The sequence below is a fragment of the Hordeum vulgare genome, chromosome 6H, assembly GCF_904849725.1.
Source record: "Hordeum vulgare subsp. vulgare chromosome 6H, MorexV3_pseudomolecules_assembly, whole genome shotgun sequence".
NCBI lineage: Eukaryota > Viridiplantae > Streptophyta > Magnoliopsida > Poales > Poaceae > Hordeum > Hordeum vulgare.
The window spans coordinates 526526368-526544802 of record NC_058523.1 but is presented as its reverse complement, the minus strand read 5'-3'; the positions used below and the strand labels follow the sequence as shown (position 1 = coordinate 526544802).

Sequence of the window (18435 nt, the reverse complement as noted above, 5' to 3'; positions counted from 1 at the left end):
TTTTATCTCAATCTCTTGTTTGTTTTTCTACCCTATTTGACGCTGCACGCGTCAGTTATAGTGCAATTTTCCTAACCGGCACCTCCAGAGGGCGACCAGGATTCGATCCTGAGATCTCTCAGAGATCCCCACGATGCAACAACCATCCGACCATCGACTATTAGTTGTTCTACTACTACTTCTTCCATGTTTTCTCCTAGCACGCCTTTTTCTTTTTTTCATTTCTTTTTCATTTTCTTTTTTCGACTTTCTTTTCTTATTTGGAGGGGTTTTGTTCTGTTTTTTACTATTTGATTTGTTCGTTTTTCTTTTTTATTTGGAACATTTTTTTGGTTTTTGTTCTTTTTCTTTTTCAAATTCGATGAACTCTTTTTAAAATTTGCTGAATTTTTTTTCAAAATCTATGAACTTTTTCAATTTTTATGAACATATTTTAAAATTAGTGTTTTTTAAAAAATAAATAAACATTTTTTAAAATTTATGAACCTTTTTGCTGAAATCGGTGAACGTTTTTCTGAAAATCGTGAACATATTTGAAAATTTGTGAACTTTTTCAAAATCAATGAACTATTTGTAAAGTATGAAGTTTTTTTTAAAATCGGTGAACATTTTTTGGAAACCGGTGAACATATTTTAAATTCCTGATTTTTTTATCAAATTCAATGAACTATTTTGAAAGATTGATGAACTTTATTTTGAAGTCGGTGAACTTTTAAAAAAAATCGGTGAAGATATTTTAAAATTCATGAACTTTTTTAAAAATCAATGAACTATTTTTAAAAATTTATGAATTGTTTTTCCAAAATTGACGATGTTTTCAAATTTTGTATTTTTTTTGAAAATCCATGAATATATTCTAAAAATCTGTGAATATTTTTTCATAATCATTGAACTTTTTGCAAATCTGATTTAGTGCTTTTTGATACAATAAAATTTTAATATACGTTTTGTAATTCACGTTTTAAAAATCAATGAATTTTTTCAGGGCCTGCAACAGGACAACAGGAGATGTTTTATGGGCCGGCCGAGGGGGCAGGCGCCTGCAGCGCCCTATAGGAGCTCCTAGAAGTAGCGCATAGCAAGCCATTTGCAATGCGTATCTACTTCCAGGCTTTAGTGGGCCCGAGAGGCCCGCTTTAGACAATCACATCGGCCCCGTTCGGTTGGAGTACTCATTTGTACTTTTTCATGGGGAGCAACTAGTTAGCGAGCGCTCCCTGAAGAGCCTTTCAGCGTTCGCTCCCACGTGCCGTCATCACGTGTCGTGCTCTGAGTGTTCCCTTCGGATTTTGTTGTTTTTATTTTTCACAGACGTTTTTGCCTTTTTTGAGTGGCTTTTTCCGATTTTTTTGATGTTATGGTTTTTTACGGTCTTTCGTAACTTTTGGGTTTTCTTTATTTTAAGCGAAAAAACTTGTTTTCTGTTTTTTTGCGAGAGGCACGGTTTTGCTTCAGCAAGAGGCACAATTTTGCCTTCGCGAGAGGCACGACCGTGCCTTTCGGAAAAGAAAAAAATGTTTTTTCATTTTCTGCGAGAGGCACGGTTTTGCTTTTACGAAAGGCACGGTTTTGCCTTCAGAGGCATGCCCGTGTCTCTCGAAAAGAAAAAAAAACGCGTTTTAAGTTTTTTACTAGAGGGACGGTTTTGCTTTCGCGAAAGGCATGGTTTTGCCTTCCCGAAAGGGAAAATACGCGTTTTCTGTTTTTTTATGAGAGACACGGGTTTTGCTTCCGCGAAAGGCACGGTTTTGCCTTTGCGAGAGGCACGCCCTCCTGAAAAGGGAAAAAATGCGTTTTGTGCTCTCTTTATTTTCTGCGAGAAGCTCGGTTTTGCCTTCGCGAGAGGCACGACCCGTGCCTCTCGAAAAGGAAAAAAACCGCATTTTTTGGTTTTTTTCTATTGCGTGAGGTACGGTTTTTTTGTCCGGTTATTTCATGAAAAAAAGTTCGTCAAAACCTATCAACATGGGATCTAGTTTTGAAGATCTCGACGCGAAAAAGCCAACGGTGAAAACGGGTTGAGATTTAAACACACGGTTTAGGAGATAAAACATTTCAAAAATACAGATCTACGAAAAAAAAAACTTCCAGGTTACGACAAGTGGCACGCATGCAGTGCGCCACTTGTCACAACCGGTGAAGGTAAGAGTAATCGTTGAAAGGTATATTCGTTATCTATTGCATTTCAGGTCATTGAGTTTTGGAAGCTCTTAATCAGCACGCTTGGAATAGAAAGAAAACAACACGCACCTTACGCTGCACGACCGGTGTTGGGTTTAGTTCGCTAGCCTATGGTTCGTTCTATCCTTCTATGACCAGTCTTCGGTTGTATAACATATGTAATATTTTCACAGCGGTTTTCCGCGTTTGTTCCTATTTGTTTTTCTTTATTTTGAAAGACTTTTTGACAATAAATGATTTTCTTAAAAAGTAAAAGATTTGAAAATTGTTTGATGAATTTGAAAAATGTTAATCAATTCAAAAAATTGGTCATGAATATGAAAACCGCTAATAAGTTTGAAAATGTTCGTGAATTCCAGAATACTTGTCAATTTTCAAAAAATGTTTGCAAAATTAAAAAAGATGTTAATGAATAAAAAATGTTTGTGAATTTTAAATCTGTTTTTCATTTGAAAAAAGATTGGAAAATGGTTATGATTTAACAAATGTCCTGAATTTAAAAATGTGAATTCAATGTACCAAAGAATTTAAAAAATCTTATGATTCTAAAAATGTCCATAAATTCCAAAAATGGTCGCAAATTCATAAAATGTCCATGAATTCAAAAAAAGACAGAGAATTCAGGAAATGTTCATGAGTTTAAAAATATTCTCGAAATAGGAAAAGTGTTTGCGAATTCACAAATTTTGCATGAACTCAAAATAAAAATCTAAGATTTCAGAAACTATTCACGAATTTTATAAGATGTACATGAATTAAAAGGAATATTCCTTACTTCTAATAATGTTCACACATTCAAAAAAATATTCATGATCTCAACAAGAAAATTAGAAAAATATTAAAAAATGAAAAGAAAAACAGAAGGAAATATAGAAAAATTAAACCAATTCGAAGAAGGTAGTAGAACCTTCCTAAAACAGAGGTAGAAAGACACGTCACAAATCCCAAATATGGATTATCCCATATGCCATGCCAGCACTCGGGGTGGGGATGGAGGTGGGGGTGGGGGTGGATGTGGGTTTCAAAGCGGGCATTAGGCTACTCCCAATGCTCCACCTTGTACAGGTGCTAAGGCTGTCACATAGACAAAAAATCTGATGTGGCATATTAATTAATAGGAAAGAGATAAGTGTGATGACCCCAGAAAGAAACAATGCTAAGCGCGTGAACCTAGGTAAAATAATTAAATGAAGGAAATGCATCAATGCATGCATAACTTTAGTTACAAAAACATTAAATAAGGAGGCTTATCTACAATAAGCTAAGCAACTATGCATTAGGGACTTTAGTTGCTAAACTATTTAATATGCTTAGCACCTCATCTTAACATCAATGCATTGAAAGTGGCCTTATCGCTTAGCAGTGGACAATGTGTTGATTGACCAATGTTCAGCACCCCTAAAAGGTTTCATGAGAAAGTAGTTTATGACAATCCATTTGCAATGCGAGTTGCTTTCCACGCCCTAGTGGGCAAGATAGGACCGCTTTAGACGTACCCGTGAGTGCACTGATCGGTACCTTCTCCTTTCATTGGGTTTCCTTACGCGCCAAGGTTGTATCTCGTGTATTGATAGAAAATAGATCGAATACCGCCTCGCCTTTCATGCTTTTGCTAGCGGAATGGCCCGATAGGTGCGTGTTTGTTGGAGCAGTTTTAGAAGCTTTAGCACGTTTTTATGTGTGTTTTCTACTCCCTCGGTTCCTAAATATAAGAGCATCTCCAACAGCCGCGTTATACAAGCGCCGCGCCGTAAAAAAAGTCGTTTTTTAGCGCGCGCGCAACGCGGCGGCAGCTTCAGCGGATGCGAAAAAACGACGCGCGCCGTTCCCAATTCAGCGCGCTGGCCGATACGCAATCCCGCGTCCATTATTTGCTGCGCCGGCTCCCGCGCGCGCGACTCTCCCGCGCTCGCTCCTGCTTTCTTCTGCGCTCTCTCCTGCTCTCTCCTGCGCTGGCTCTGCACTCTCTGCGCTCGCTCTGCACTCTCGCGACCGTCCCCATCCGACCGCGCCGCTCGCGCCACCGTTCGGCGCTGCCCCGGCCTATCCCCAAGCCGCCGTCGCCGCCCGCGCCCGCCGGCGCTTCCCCGGCCTCCGACGTCCGAGGAACAGCGCCCGAGCGCTCGCTGCCGTGCCGCGCCCGCAAGGTGTTCGACAAAACGCCTACAAGGTATGTATTGTTTCAAATTTATGAATTTGGTGCATGTTTTGAATTGTAGTTTTTATAGTATAGTATTGAACATTGTAAATGAGTTCGTCGTATGATCTTCAGAAGGATCTGATTGAAGAGTGGTGGGCATGGCATGGACGACAAAGAGCATGATTTGATTGCATTATTTGTATTGTATTGTTCATGAACTATTGGTTGTGTTTATTGCATTATTTGTTGTACTGAATGATAAACTATTTGTTTGAGTTGTAATAACTATTTATTGTTGATTTATTTGTTTGTTTGATCGTTTTTTTCTATTTTTTGAAATGTATATGTGGTTTGTGCCTGCCGCGAGCGCTGCATTTTTGGGCACTGCTGGAGCGGCGCGCGCGCTGCATTATAGCGCGGCTGTTGGAGCCAGCGCCTATCCCTACGCTAAACCAGCCGGCGCGCGCGCTGTAAAAACATTTTTTGGACGCGGCGCGAAGCGCGGCTGTTGGAGATGCTCTAAGTTTTTTAAAAGATTTCACTAAGAGACTACATACAGAGCAAAATGTGTGAATCTACATTCTAAAGTATGTCTATATACATCCGTATATAGTCCCTAGTAAAACCTCTAAAAAAAGACTTATATTTAGGAATGAAGGGAGTATATTGGTTATTATTTTTTAATGTTTTTTTTAACATGTTTCCTTTAAAGTTTATTCATTATCTTTCGTAAAATGCGGTGAACATTTTTAAAATCACGCGAAATATCTTGTAAATGTGTTAGATGTGACAAACTTTCTTTTGAGTAGCACAAAACATTTTTTGCAAAACTATGGGAACGCAATTTTACATTGTATCAACATCTATAATAACTAAGCTTACTTGTAAAGGAAATATATATTCTTTATCCGTCGTGCTATTTTATAGAAAAGCCTTTGTTGTATCTGGTAATTGTATCTGGTAATCAGCCCACGATCCAGTTTTTAATCAGATTTTTTCTTTACAAAAAAACTTTGATCGGCATCTTTGGATCAAAAGATCATTCCATCCTAGAACCGACGACTTCTCCTTGCCCGATTTGAAATGGTGATGAATATGAAATTAGGAATATATATGGACAGATGAATTATGCGTCATGGAATCCGTTTCTGGTAATGAACCTGCATGCCAGTTTGAACTTAGATTTTTTTGCTTTTGTAGGAAACCCTTGATAATTGAATTAATCAACTCACAATATATATCAACTCTAAAAGAATACATCCATATTTTTAAACCCTAACTTCGAATTTAACATGTTATATATGGATTTTGATTAGATAAATATGTAGAATATGAATATGATTTTATTTTACCTGTTAACCATTAAAAAAATACTATTAAACGTGTAACCTAAATAAAAAGTGCATGGTCCGTCTTTTTTTCATACCGGCGCCGATTCAGTTTTGAAATGAACACCTCAACAAAATCATGATTGAAGACAAAAAATCATTCATAACCACCTAAGCATGCCTCACTAAAACCTTACAGAGAAAACATGTTTCTTATCTTATGCGCGCGCACGCGCACAGAGAGAGAGAGGGGTTAGGGGAGTATGGTATTTCTTTTCTCTCGTCACAACACGCAGCTTCTTTTGCTAGTTTTTTGCAATGTCACAAACATATTTTTGAAAATGCGTACACATTTTTGAAGTGCAATGGACAACTTTTTTAATGGCTTGAAGATTCTTTGCGAAATACATGCGCGTTTTGTACATTACATGAACATTTTTTAATGCATGCTAAATATTTAAATTTTCAAATTATTTCTAAATACACATATTTAGAATATTAAATATATAGATAAACAGAAAAATAATGGATCGAAAACAAACAAGAAAGAAACGAACGAACGTATATATAACATTTTAATGGGCCGGCCAAGTATGGAGCTTCCCCGAAGCGGGTGTCCTAGACGCGCCCGTCGGCCCTGATTGATACCTTCTCCTGGCACCGGGTTTGCTTACGCCCGGTGTGCTAATCCCCAACCCCAACGGAGAAGAGACGGGTGGTTCGTCAGACAGTTCGTCGCGTCGCCGAGCAGGACCTCCTGAATCCCCCCTCCTCGGCCTTCACAGCTGCTCCGATGGCCGGCTCCGAGGCTGAGCAGAAAGGTTTGCCACCCCCGCCCATGGGTTCCATCCTCTCCGGCGCTGCTCTTTTCTCCGCGGGCTTAATTTCTCCTTGTTCGCGTGGGATCTTGCAGTCGTGGTGCACGTTCGCTCGACCGGCAACGCGCCGATCCTGAAGCAAGACAAGTTCAAGGTGCGGCTCTCGTTCCTCCCCGCAAACAGCCCCTGCTTGGTGGAATCGAGGTTTCGGTTCTGCACGGATCTTGGGGTTTTCTCTGGTGAATTTTGTCAGAGGATTCAGATAGGCTGATGAAAGCTTTTCTAGTTGGTAGGCTAGTAGCCGCCGGATGTTTGGGGTACTATCTCTGCGTAGATGGGGACATTGAAACCGGGCAGATTCTTCACCCCTTGGTTGACGGTTTCCTGCAGCAGTTTGGGTCTGCTAGCTGGTTTTGGAAGATAATGTACTTGACGAATGTCGCAAGCTGGAAGCCTTGCTAGGACCTGCTATTTGGTTGTAACCAACCAGAAGAGCAACTTCGACATGAAATTGAGTACTTCGCCTAGTCCTAAGTATCCAATGTTAACCTAGCCTGAGTTACAGTAGTTCAATTCGTTGATATACCACTACTTCAATTTGTTGGCTTTACTGAAATCCTGCTATCATTTGTGTTTGTCCTTGGAATTGGAATATGAACTGTTTACCTTGTGTTGCACGGCATGAACTCCATTAACCTGTGTGTCCGTGTCTCCTGCTAGATTTCAGGACGAGATAAATTCTTGAGGGTTATTGAGTTTCTTCGCCGACAACTTCATCAGGATACGCTGGTAGGAATATAGTCCTGGGTTTGATGCAAATTTAATCCATGAAACCCTAGGTATCCATTCACTGACAGTTTTCTATGTTGCCTACAGTTTGTCTATGTCAACAGTTCGTTTTCTCCAAGCCCAGACGAGCTGGTAATTGACTTGTATAATGTAAGATTCTGGATTCTGTCTACTTATAAACATATTTTGTTACATCTCCATCCTTTAGTGACCATAAATGTGTACACTCATGTATGTGCTTTTATGTCATCAATTAGCAACTGAATAATTCCTTCCACGGGAAATCATTTAGTATTTACAATCACCTCAAAGATTGACACTCTAGGATTTGTTACCCTTTTTGTGTGACTCTCACCCTTTTTGTTAATGAGACACGGGGTTATAACTCGTAGAGTGTCTATTGCTGTCTTGGTAAATTAGCCACTAGCTGTATTCTTTCTTAAATCTCTACTTGGCAAACTTACATACAAAATCTAGGATCTTGAGGCCTGCTAACAAGATTTATCTCTGCCCAAGAATGTATGGTTCATATGCATATACTATTTTTTTCATTTATTCCTGAGTTACCAAGCATCATTTGTTGTTGCCATTAATTTTCTGTTATTTCAGAAGGCATATTAATGAAGAAGAATGCTGATCATGTTCTTATGTTATTAACTCTGCAGAATTTTGCAATAGACGGAAAGCTTGTGGTAAACTATGCTTTATCGGCAGCGTGGGGTTAAAAAAATGGATTTGTGGGGAGAATCGAATGGATCGAAAAGGCCGTTTGAAATTTGACTGTTTTACTGTGTATATAGCTGGAGTTGTAGTTTTGGTCAGTCAAAGAGGCACTAGCTCTCACATATGTTGATGATGAAAGTAAAGGTTCATGGCTTTGCGAGACTGCTTTTTCCGGCATGGAAGTATCCAAGTGTTGGTGGTGGTATTTTTTCGCATGATCTATTCACCTCCCTTGTTGCATATAGCTTTAATATCGCATAGCCAGGCTGTGTGTGCAACCGTAGTTGCGTACACAAGGATGAAGTTGACAACTGTGCAAAAAGGAAATAAATTTTAAAACACCAAGAAAAGAACGTACTCATGAGCCAAGCCCAACTATGTACGGAGTATGAGGCAAACTCAAATAAAAAAAATCTACTTACATGAATCTTCACATAAATTCAAACAGTTGTATTAATAAGTCCATATTACCAGTAGACAGAAGAAAATCCATGAGAGCATCTCCAATAGTCTGTATGTTTTATCGTTGGTATAAGTGTCCACGTCAGCAGCCAACAGCACATCATACAAGTTCTTCAATAGAGTGTATGTTAATTATAGTTAAAATAACCAAGCAGGCCTACTAAATATTAAAGAAATGATCATGCTTGCCTCGAAGCTTGTGCCTGAACCGTTGCTTCAAGTTCATACGATTTCATTTTTTTTTTTATTATGTGTCATGTCATTAAAATCATCTATGTGACAATTTTACCAACGATGATCATACGACAGATGCCCTGAAGCATCCATCTCGGTAGATCTTGGGTCGCGGTCGGGTGTGGACGAGTGGGTGTCACACTCTCTGTAAAAAAGAAAATGGTGGGCTTATTGTTATTGAAATGTTTGCAACAGCACGATTCCCGCATAATTAATGATCTCGTGACGCGTTTAAATTATATTACTGCTACTATGGATGCACGATCTAGTCTAGATCTAATCAGCTCAGAGCAAAAGAAAATATCTAATCAGCTCCGTGGAGGTGCATGCACGTCCCTATATCACAGCCCCGTTCCTCCCGTCGGTGAACTCATTCCAGCAACCACATCCCTTATCCCTTATCCCGCCGCGGGCTCCAGCATCATCTGAAGCTCGCCGTCGCTGCGCATCTGCAGGTAACTAGGATATTCCCCTTGCTAAGATCATATCAGAAGATCAAGTTCGGTGTTGCTGCAGGCTGTGTTAATCAAGTTAGGATGTTTTGGTAGAATCCTCCGTATGCTTTTGCCTGTGTCCTTGTCCTAGCCTCCTAGCCCTATGTGAACTGGTCACCACCAGTTTCTCTGCTTTGTCATCCCCTCCAAATAAGATGTCAAACGCCTCAAGGACCTCGACAGATCTAGTTGCGGTGGGGAGCGATAGCAGACGAAATGAAAATTGTTGCTTGGTGTGGGGACGAGATATGCTCGCTCCATCTATTTCGCAGATGTGATGTTCAGATTTTATTGTTTTGTTATTGCAAGGTGCCTAGCTTTGTGAGGATCTAGGGCTTTGTTTGGGGATCGTTCTCTTCAGAGATGGTCAACACCTCATGCTGCTCCCACAATATGGGCTAGATACGCCGACTGTGCTGCCATCGGTGTAGGCCGAGCTGGGAGCTTCTTTTCTGTTTTCTCCGGTGCCTGTGGCCTTGTGTGGGGCGGTGAGCTGAGCCTCTGATCAACATATGATCAGCCTATCGGTTCACATCGAGGTGTATTTGAGTGTATCCAGGCCATCCCCGTGGAAAAAAGAGTTTTGTTATGGAATCTCTTCTATGTGCAGATCAGAGGAGTATATAATACTTGAGTGATTCAGGAGTTGGGTTTAGTAGCCTGACAAACCGTGTATGTTTCCTCCACCTTTGTTTGCAGGGTGACCTAGAACATATGGAGGGGGATAAGTTCCAGGAAGAGATGAAATGCCTCATGGAGGTGAAGCACAAAAACGTCATACGGTTTCTAGGATATTGTGCAGATGCACAAGGGAGAGTGGTAGACTTTGAGGGAAGCTTTGTGATGGCAGATGTACAAAGACAGTTCCTCTGTTTTAAGTATCGTCACAAAGGTAAGAACATGTGATGACATCTTTTTGGGGGTCTTAATTATTGTTTATCAATGATGATGATGACTATGTGGATGAAACCTGTGTTGCTAGTTGGTTCCCATTTGACAACGACAATTACTATAGTGACATGTACTCTATAGCATATGGAACTTAAGTACTTCAACTATCTTGAATACTAACTCCTCTTTCTTCTCTTCGTGTATAGATACACACAGTGGAGTTGAATGGAGAGGGCACCATCAAATAATCAAAGGAAATCACAAGGGCTTAGGGTACCTTCACCGTAATCATATTGTTCACTTGGACCTAAAACCTGATAATATATTGTTGGATGATAATATGGTACCGAAAATAGCTGACTTTGGTCTCTCAAAGTACTTTCGTGCCGGATTATCATTTCAAAATTTGGATGAACATCGTAAGTTGGCCAAGCCTCGGAAATCTTGATCTTTTTCTTAGGCCTATATGAATCATACTGCATTTTATTTAGTATTCATCCATCAATTTTCTTGCAGGGGTTATTTGGCTCCAGAATTCTACGGTGAAAAAAGCACATTCAAGTCAGACATATATAGTTTGGGTGTTATAATCATAGAGATATTAATGTCATATGAGATATTACCAAAGACCGCTTTGCTTTGAGTATATACCTAAAGGGAGTCTTTATGATTATATCATTGGTCATATTCAAGTCAGACATATACAGTTTGGGCGTTATAATCATAGAGATACTAATACCTCATATGAGATATACCAAAGACTGCTTTGCTTTGAGTATATACCTAAAGGGAGTCTTTATGATTATATCATTGGTCATATTCAAGTCAGACATATACAGTTTGGGCGTTATAATCATAGAGATACTAATATCTCATATGAGATATACCAAAGATTGCTCTGCTTTGAGTATATACCTAAAGGGAGTCTATATGATTATATCACCGATCACATTCAAGTCAGACATATACAGTCTGGGTGTTATAATTATAGAGATACTAATATGACATATGGGATCTACCAAAGATTGCTCTGCTTTGAGTATGTATCTAAAGGGAGTCTATATGATTATACCACTTATCACATTCAAGTCAGACATATACAGTTTGGGTGTTATAAACATAGAGATACTAATATGACATATGTGATATATCAAGATTGCTCTGCTTTGAGTATGTATCTAAAGGGAGTCTTCATGATTATATCGCTGGTATGATCACAATACCATCTCCCTTTTTATCAATTTAAAACTAGCACATTATCTCATGTAACCGTGTGGGAAATATCTTTAATCATTTTCAATCCTTTTGAGACACTGTGGTGTAACAACATGCTTTTGTAAGAACATTAACTAGACGTCAGCCAGATGTGTTGTTTCTATGAGATCTTAGATTAATATGTGTAATTTAAGTTCAGATCACGAGTTGAACACTCATCCATTTGTAAAGAGCCCACAATTGTACATGACATAAGTTCAACTATTATCATTTGCGGCATGTTCAAATGTAGTCATGATGCTCTATACATACACACAATGTTGTATCAACATATGGCCATTAATTTATAAGATGGTCCACCATGGTCAAATGTTTTGTCCTTTCCTTGCATTTTCTTGCTATCTCCTTTACCATCATAATGGAGATTTGGTTCAAGCATCAGCAGCATATAACAGAAGTTGTTGTGTTGTACACTCTACTATTTTACAGATTTTAAGTATCTCAAATACTAAACATACTTTCATCTCCCTGTATTATAGATGCATCTTGTGGACTTGAATGGAGAAAGCAGTATCAAATTATTAAAGGAATTTGTGAGGGCTTATATTACCTTGACCAAAAAAGTATCATTCACCTAGATCTGAAAGCGGTCAATATATCGATGGACAACAATTTTTTTTAAATTACAGACTTTGGTCTCTTAATACGTTATGATGAAAATCAAAGTCAGATCAATGTAAGCCAGTTAAGTCTCTCAAAGCTCATCAACGGGTGGATTTGCAGTGGTTTATAAGGTACGCTAACTCTCAACTACTCTTGGTCTGATAGCTGAGTTTATACTTTATTAGTAGAAAAGTTGAGTTTATTCTAACAAAACATGTTTTGGCTAAAGGGAATTCTTCAAAATGGGGCAATCGCTGTGAAGAAGTTTTCCTCATGTCTTATATTCATGATAGCGAATTCCAGTGAGAGGTTAAATGTTTGATGAAGGCGAAGCACAAAAAGTATACTTTCTGGGTTATTTTGGTTATGCACATGGGGAAATGGCTTCCTATGAGGGAACAATTTCCATGACAGATGTACAACAAAGGTTGCTCTGCTTTGAGTGTCTATCGGAAGGACGTTTTCATGACTACGGTAGGATCACACGTCACATAACATGCTTTTCCATCTTTGTGTTTCTTTCTTTTGATCATCCACAACTGGATTAGTAGTATATAAGTATATCCTCTCATCTACATCTAACTTTTAAAGATTAAGAACTTGAAACATCTCACACAATAACCTGTTTTAATATCTCCTTTTCCCTTTGTAGATGCTTCTGGTGGATATGAATAGAGAGAGCGCTATAGTATAGTCAAAGGAATTTGTGAGGCTTTAAATTATCTCCGCTAGAATCATATTGTTCACTTAGACCTAAAACCGGCAGATATACTTATGGAATATAATATGGTTCCAAAAATAATTGGCTTCGGTATCTCAAGATGTTTTGATGAAAAACAATGCCGTGTTATTACTTCAAAAGTGACGGGATCAATGTAAGCCAGCTAAGCCTCTCGAAAGCTCTCAAGCTCTTTTTCCCAGTGTTCGCTTTTAAATTGTGTATTCATTATCTTTTCATTTCGTGCAGGGGATATGATTTGCTAGAAGTTTTTCTCAGTGGAATAATCACATTCAGATCAGACATATACAATCTTAGTCTATATATCAATAATCATGGAGATATTGATGGGGACGAAGAGGTATTTTGAAGTTGATTACGTATGAATTTTTATCACCCTTCAAAGATAAAAGGTTTAATTACTGATGTCATGCCTCTTACTTTTACATACTGTTGGAAGCACACTCAGCAGCCCTAAGCACAAATTAGCTGCAAAAGACACAACAGACTTATTGTAATGTAAACCTATAGTTATGCAAAGGGGGTAAAATGAACACATTCTTTAATACTACAGTTATTTCTATTTGTAAAATTGTTTTTAGTTTGATACTGTAATTTAGCAATTTATGTGGTCTGCACATTAACATCATATTTATGGGGTTCGTATGCAAGAGATTACACACTTAGTTACTGATTACATAGATGTTGGTCCTTTCACTAACCCACATCTCACTGTTGCAATTTAACAGATACTCAAAATTTGGAGGAATAGATTGGACTGGACAGATCACTGGAAGGCAGACAACTGGAACAAGTACGAATATGCTCCGAGTGATGGAGTGCATTGACACCGAGTCAGCAAGGAAACCAAGTCATTAGCATATGAGCAAGAGAAGAGAAAGAAAAAGAGAACCCAAGCACAACAAGAATCGTGTGGGCTTCACGGTACTTGGTAACGATTGAGAAGCGACGAGCAAAGAACGCGGACACTACCGCTACAGTAAACAGAAACTGTGGGTACAGCGCGACACTATTTTAGAGAACAGTCTGTTCGTTTGTTTCATTCATTTTCATCTCTGCAAAACCCGTCACATGGTTCAAAGCACATACTGGAAGCAGGGACAAAACAGGGAAGCTCTCAGTGTGTTCTAGTTTCTCATGCCCTTGTTTACTTATTCTAATATGTTGAAATTCAGCCTTTGCGCTTGCTCTCATGTTTCATTGCACTGACCAGGCTCTCTTTGGACTGTTAACATTTTGTAAAAATGATACTAGTATATACCAGTGATCTTTCTAAGATAGTAACAAGTATGTGATGGGTTAACCAGAAAAAAAAATGCTAGAAAATCCCATTAGAAACGAAAAAACATATGGCCATTGATCGGCCAGTCATTAAATTAATGGATCTTCTTTATAACCTAATAAAACATTGTATAAATTGTTATTTTTGGCAGTTATAAGTGATTAATGTTTTAGATGAACTTCACGTTCGGTTGATCTCAATTCCTCCGTGGGTGGAAGAGTTCCAGATATCATTGTCGTTACTTCCTTGGGGCCGTAGTTTTGGGGCCAATGATCTGTTGTTGGTTGTGTATTGCCCATTATGATATGTGTGCTTCTATGCTTGAAAAAATGCAAGCTGCAACTTGGAGCATTTCCACATCGAATGCGCTTTGACCCCTTAAAAATGGATATTTACGAATTTTTTATGTGTGTTGCCATGAACCGGTGGAGCAGGTAGCATATGCCTGGGACATAGCTCGATAGTTAAATTGATGAAAAAAATATGAGAACAGAAGAAAACTCCTATCACTAAGAACTACAATAATATCACTTGAAGACTTTGCTCTGTGGTATCAATATCTATAACACGAAATACTTCCAAAACTTTAGTAAAGACATTGTAATTAAATTGGCGCGGTGATACAACCATGCCTTCACCCACACAAAACATGATTACCAATAGTGGTTTATGAAAGCCCATTGAGTCACCCATCCAATAAGATGGGAAGCATTAAAGGATGAACGAACTTGGGTTGGGATGAACCCCTAGAACTGCAGGTCATCGAATAACAAGTTCTTCACCATAATGCGAATGAAAATTCTAACTCACACAAAGAATAAAACCAACCCCAAAAAATGACACGATAGCATAAACTCATCATCAGATCTGAAAATTTTGATATGCAAGGACACAAATCTCTCTACATTCATGACACCGTCAAAGAAGAAACTGAAGTAAATTCATTAAAAACACATCAAGACTACCACTACACACTGATGAAGAACATCAAGCATTTAAAGATTGGAGCCCCCTCTCCTCAACCCTCCTGTTTGATGCTTAATGCCTTAAGTGTCAAATACACAGATAAACATCTATCATAGATCCCAGAGCACAACCATTAAGCCCGATTTTTTACTTCAAAAAAGTAATAATATGTTTGAAAATAATAATGTCAAAAAATCAATTTTCTAAATTTGGTAAAAAGTATGATGCAAAAAGTGAAATTATTTGCGTACATATATATGTTAATACGTGTGAAATAAAATATTCATCATGCATTAATAATACATTCTTATATAAGTTCATATTTGTTTTCATAAAAAGTTCATAGATCTTAGAAAAGTGTTCACGCAGGTGTGAAATATCCATATGTTCTGAAAATAATGTTGGCTTCGTGTTACAAAAATGTCCATGTGTTAAAAAATCAATGTAGTTTGAAAAACTGTCCAAATATTCATGTAATTTTAGAAAAAAACTTTATGATTTGGAAAAGTGGTCATGCATGCACGACTAACTTTATATTCATTTACAAGATAATATTCAAAAATTAACCAGAAACTGAAAAAATATATCTACTAATAAAAGTACGAGAGGGCATATCCAACTCTTAATCTAAATCATTTAGTTACCTCATCAAGGGTCTACAAACGTCGTTAACGAAACTGACAGTTTTCGTTAGCGCTAATTGCCACCCCACGTCGTCCTGCCTCGCTCGGCCCGCCCGCACTCTCCGCCGCCACCAACCTTCGCCCTGACGCCCCCAACCTTCGCCCCTGACGGCGGCTACACCCGACGCCGCCAACCTCCGCCCTGACGGCGGCCGCGCCCGACGCCTCCAACCTCCGCCCTGACGGCGGCCGCACATGACGCCTCCAACCTCCGCCCTTGACGGCGGCCGCGCCCGACGCCTCCAATCTCCGCCCTTGACGGCGGCCGCGCCCGACGCCGCTAACCTCCGCCCTCGACGGCGGCCGCCCCTGACGCCGCCATCCTCCACCCCTGATGACAGCCGCCCCGACGCCGCCACCCTCCGCCCCCGACGCAGTCATAGACATCCCCAACATCCAATTTCTTTGTCTATGTAATGGTTGGTCTGCCCCCTCCATTCTTTCATGTTATACATTAACCTACAGATTTCTTGATTAAATTCTGTCAATTTTTATTTTCTAGCATATACATGTAATAGATCAACATGGCCTTCAGTTCTTTAAACTGTTTGTTTCTTTGTGGGGATTCATCTTTTCCTTGTAATTTCATGTTAGAATAATCAGTGAGTTGCAGACTGTATATATAAGTTAAATGTGGTTGAATTTTCTAGATATCTATGATGACACCATATCCCGAAGAGTTAATTCAAGTGATGCTGAGAAATTTGCTGAAATCTGCCCTTGTCCTTGCAATGGCGTTGGATGGGGTGTTATATGGTATGCTATGCGATTCAGCTTTTTCCTTGTTTTCATTTTCGGGAGCATGTTTTCATGATATTGTATGAAGGTAATCCTGACACTAAAAGCGTTTGTATTCATTAACAATTGATATTCTTTTTCTTTCAGGGGCTTCATCTCATTTATTTTTCTCTGTGCATCGATATATCTTGGACTGGTTATATTGTCATGAGGTGACTTGCAGTTCTCTGTTCCAATATTCTATGTTCTTCTTGTTGAGATGCTCATTGCTAGGAATGTTATCTACTGTGTGAAGTATGGCTTTGCATTCTATGTTCTTCTTGTCGAGATGCTCATTGCTAGACATGTTGCCTACCGTGTGAACTGTGGCATTACAAAATACGAGTAGTTGTTTAGATTGAGGATTAAAGTGGAGGCATTGCTACAGAAAAAGGGGCAAAATCATACTGACATTCATGTTCTCACAGAGCACTGAACTTACATGCGCGAACCAGTTCACCCAAAGCTGTTGAGAATTAATATGGCGTTTTAGTCTTGAGACAATAAGTTGTTTCTTGTTCTTCTTTGGCACGAGTTAAGAAGTTAAATTCATACTGACTCTGATGTACATCTTGATTAATCAATTCATTTTGTATGTTTTTTGTTTCAGGGCTTCCACCTCCCATATAGTAGTACCATTTAGATCTTGACAGCCCAGACATTGGTTCCCATTGGTCCGGACATTGGTTCCAGCTTGTATTGATCCATGGGGGACAGGTTGTACAAAGTTTATACATAGGGCATGTTAGTAGCATTTTTTTGCCCCTTTTTACTCAGTGTTTTCTATGAAAAACTTTTGCGGTTCCTCTGGGTGTTAGTTTAATCCGTCTCATTAGAAAAGATGGCTAGAAGATTTATTTTTGATACTGGCTTTTAACATTTTTTTTCTTCTGAATGTGCAGGTTAGTAGATATCTTCACGCAATGCTCAACGGGATAATGTGGCAAATTAAAGGAAAATAATGTGGGATGACAGTTTACCACTGCATGTATTATGTGGTAAAAGTTAAAATTTCACAGTACATATTACTCATAGATTGCAATTTTCATCTACTAACCTCCATGTTTGTCAGCGATAAACTAAGCTCTCCATATTTGTACAAGCCATTCTCAGTAGATATTACTCATAGATTGCAATTTTCATATACTAACCTCTCTGACATGGATATGGTATTAACTTCACTTATTCATGTCTCCTGTTTGGTAAAATACTACTGTTTTTGTGTCTACCATTGCACAAGGGATTCATATCAATTGTATTTGACCTTTGTTAGAGCATATATATCCATATGTGGTTTTGGTAATTGATGACAATTCCTATGGGCTAATGGTTGCCTTAAGTTATATTTATAGGATTTGTCCATAGGCACTTCTTGAAGTCCATCTGTTGGGTTCAAGGAGTTTATATGATGACCAAGATGGTATTCAAGGTATTATCCAAAGAATGGTCATAGAGACACTAGGTTGATCAAGATCTCAGACAAAGAGTAAATCAAGATGATCAACACACAAAGCGTATAAGATGTACCGAGATGGATCAAGTGATCCCATGGTATGGTAAGCATTGTCCATTACGTGTTTGTGTACTAACCCATGGTCTTTGTGAGAGTCCTATGTGGGGGTTAGGTGTGCTTCCATGGGCTTGCGTCAAAAGGAAGATCTCATACAACCCATGAAGGATGACGTCAAGTGGTGATCGTCATCAAGATTGTGGTGTGCAAGTTCAAGTGGACAGCACGAATATATCATTGAAACTATTGTTAATGATCATGTGTTGATAAGGACAAGCTCATGTGCTAACAAGGACAAGATCAAGATAAGCATTCCTGAGCACTACATGCTTGATTCTTGTGGATGTTCACATGGTGGACAAATGAAGATGAATACATAAGCTAGGCTTTCCACATTGTGTATGGGAGAGCTGCTTGAAGACTTCATCATGTCTTGCTTTCAACTTGAGCCAAGAAGGAACAACAACATCAAGCTCAAGTGAAAGGGCTAACTCAAAGGTATAAGTTCCTTTGACATTAGTGGTGCGGAGTGATGATCAG

General features: G+C 38.9%; 1 protein-coding gene and 2 long non-coding RNA genes across 4 annotated transcripts; all 3 read left to right on the top strand.

The window, feature by feature from the left end:
* Positions 1-6306: 6306 nt before the first annotated feature.
* Positions 6307-8184, top strand: LOC123401721 (ubiquitin-like protein ATG12). The gene is made up of 5 exons (XM_045095577.1): positions 6307-6470; positions 6563-6621; positions 7188-7256; positions 7344-7406; positions 7922-8184. Exons 1-5 carry the CDS (start codon positions 6443-6445, stop codon positions 7979-7981), a joined length of 279 nt encoding a protein of 92 aa, XP_044951512.1. The 5' UTR covers positions 6307-6442; the 3' UTR covers positions 7982-8184.
* Positions 8185-8898: 714 nt separating this feature from the next.
* Positions 8899-13957, top strand: LOC123401722. Of its 2 annotated transcripts, none has more exons than XR_006611175.1 (9): positions 8899-9130; positions 9869-10061; positions 10267-10479; positions 10577-11268; positions 11815-12069; positions 12168-12412; positions 12591-12813; positions 12906-13069; positions 13406-13957. It is a non-coding gene; the product is annotated as an uncharacterized LOC123401722 (long non-coding RNA). The 2 variants fall into 2 exon arrangements; XR_006611174.1 differs by having other exon boundaries at positions 8908-9130; positions 12906-13017.
* A 2280-nt stretch (positions 13958-16237) lies between these two features.
* On the top strand, positions 16238-17043 carry LOC123401720. Its single transcript, XR_006611173.1, has 3 exons — positions 16238-16364; positions 16494-16558; positions 16996-17043. It is a non-coding gene; the product is annotated as an uncharacterized LOC123401720 (long non-coding RNA).
* The last annotated feature ends 1392 nt before the right edge of the window (positions 17044-18435 follow it).

Bases quoted from the DNA above. Each gene is read 5' to 3' on its own strand.
- LOC123401721 (XM_045095577.1), top strand. From the start codon at position 6,443: ATGGCCGGCTCCGAGGCTGAGCAGAAAG. The intron at 6,622-7,187 runs GTGCGGCTCTCG...GTCTCCTGCTAG, and splicing joins TGAAGCAAGACAAGTTCAAG to ATTTCAGGACGAGATAAATT. The intron at 7,257-7,343 runs GTAGGAATATAG...TGTTGCCTACAG, and splicing joins AACTTCATCAGGATACGCTG to TTTGTCTATGTCAACAGTTC.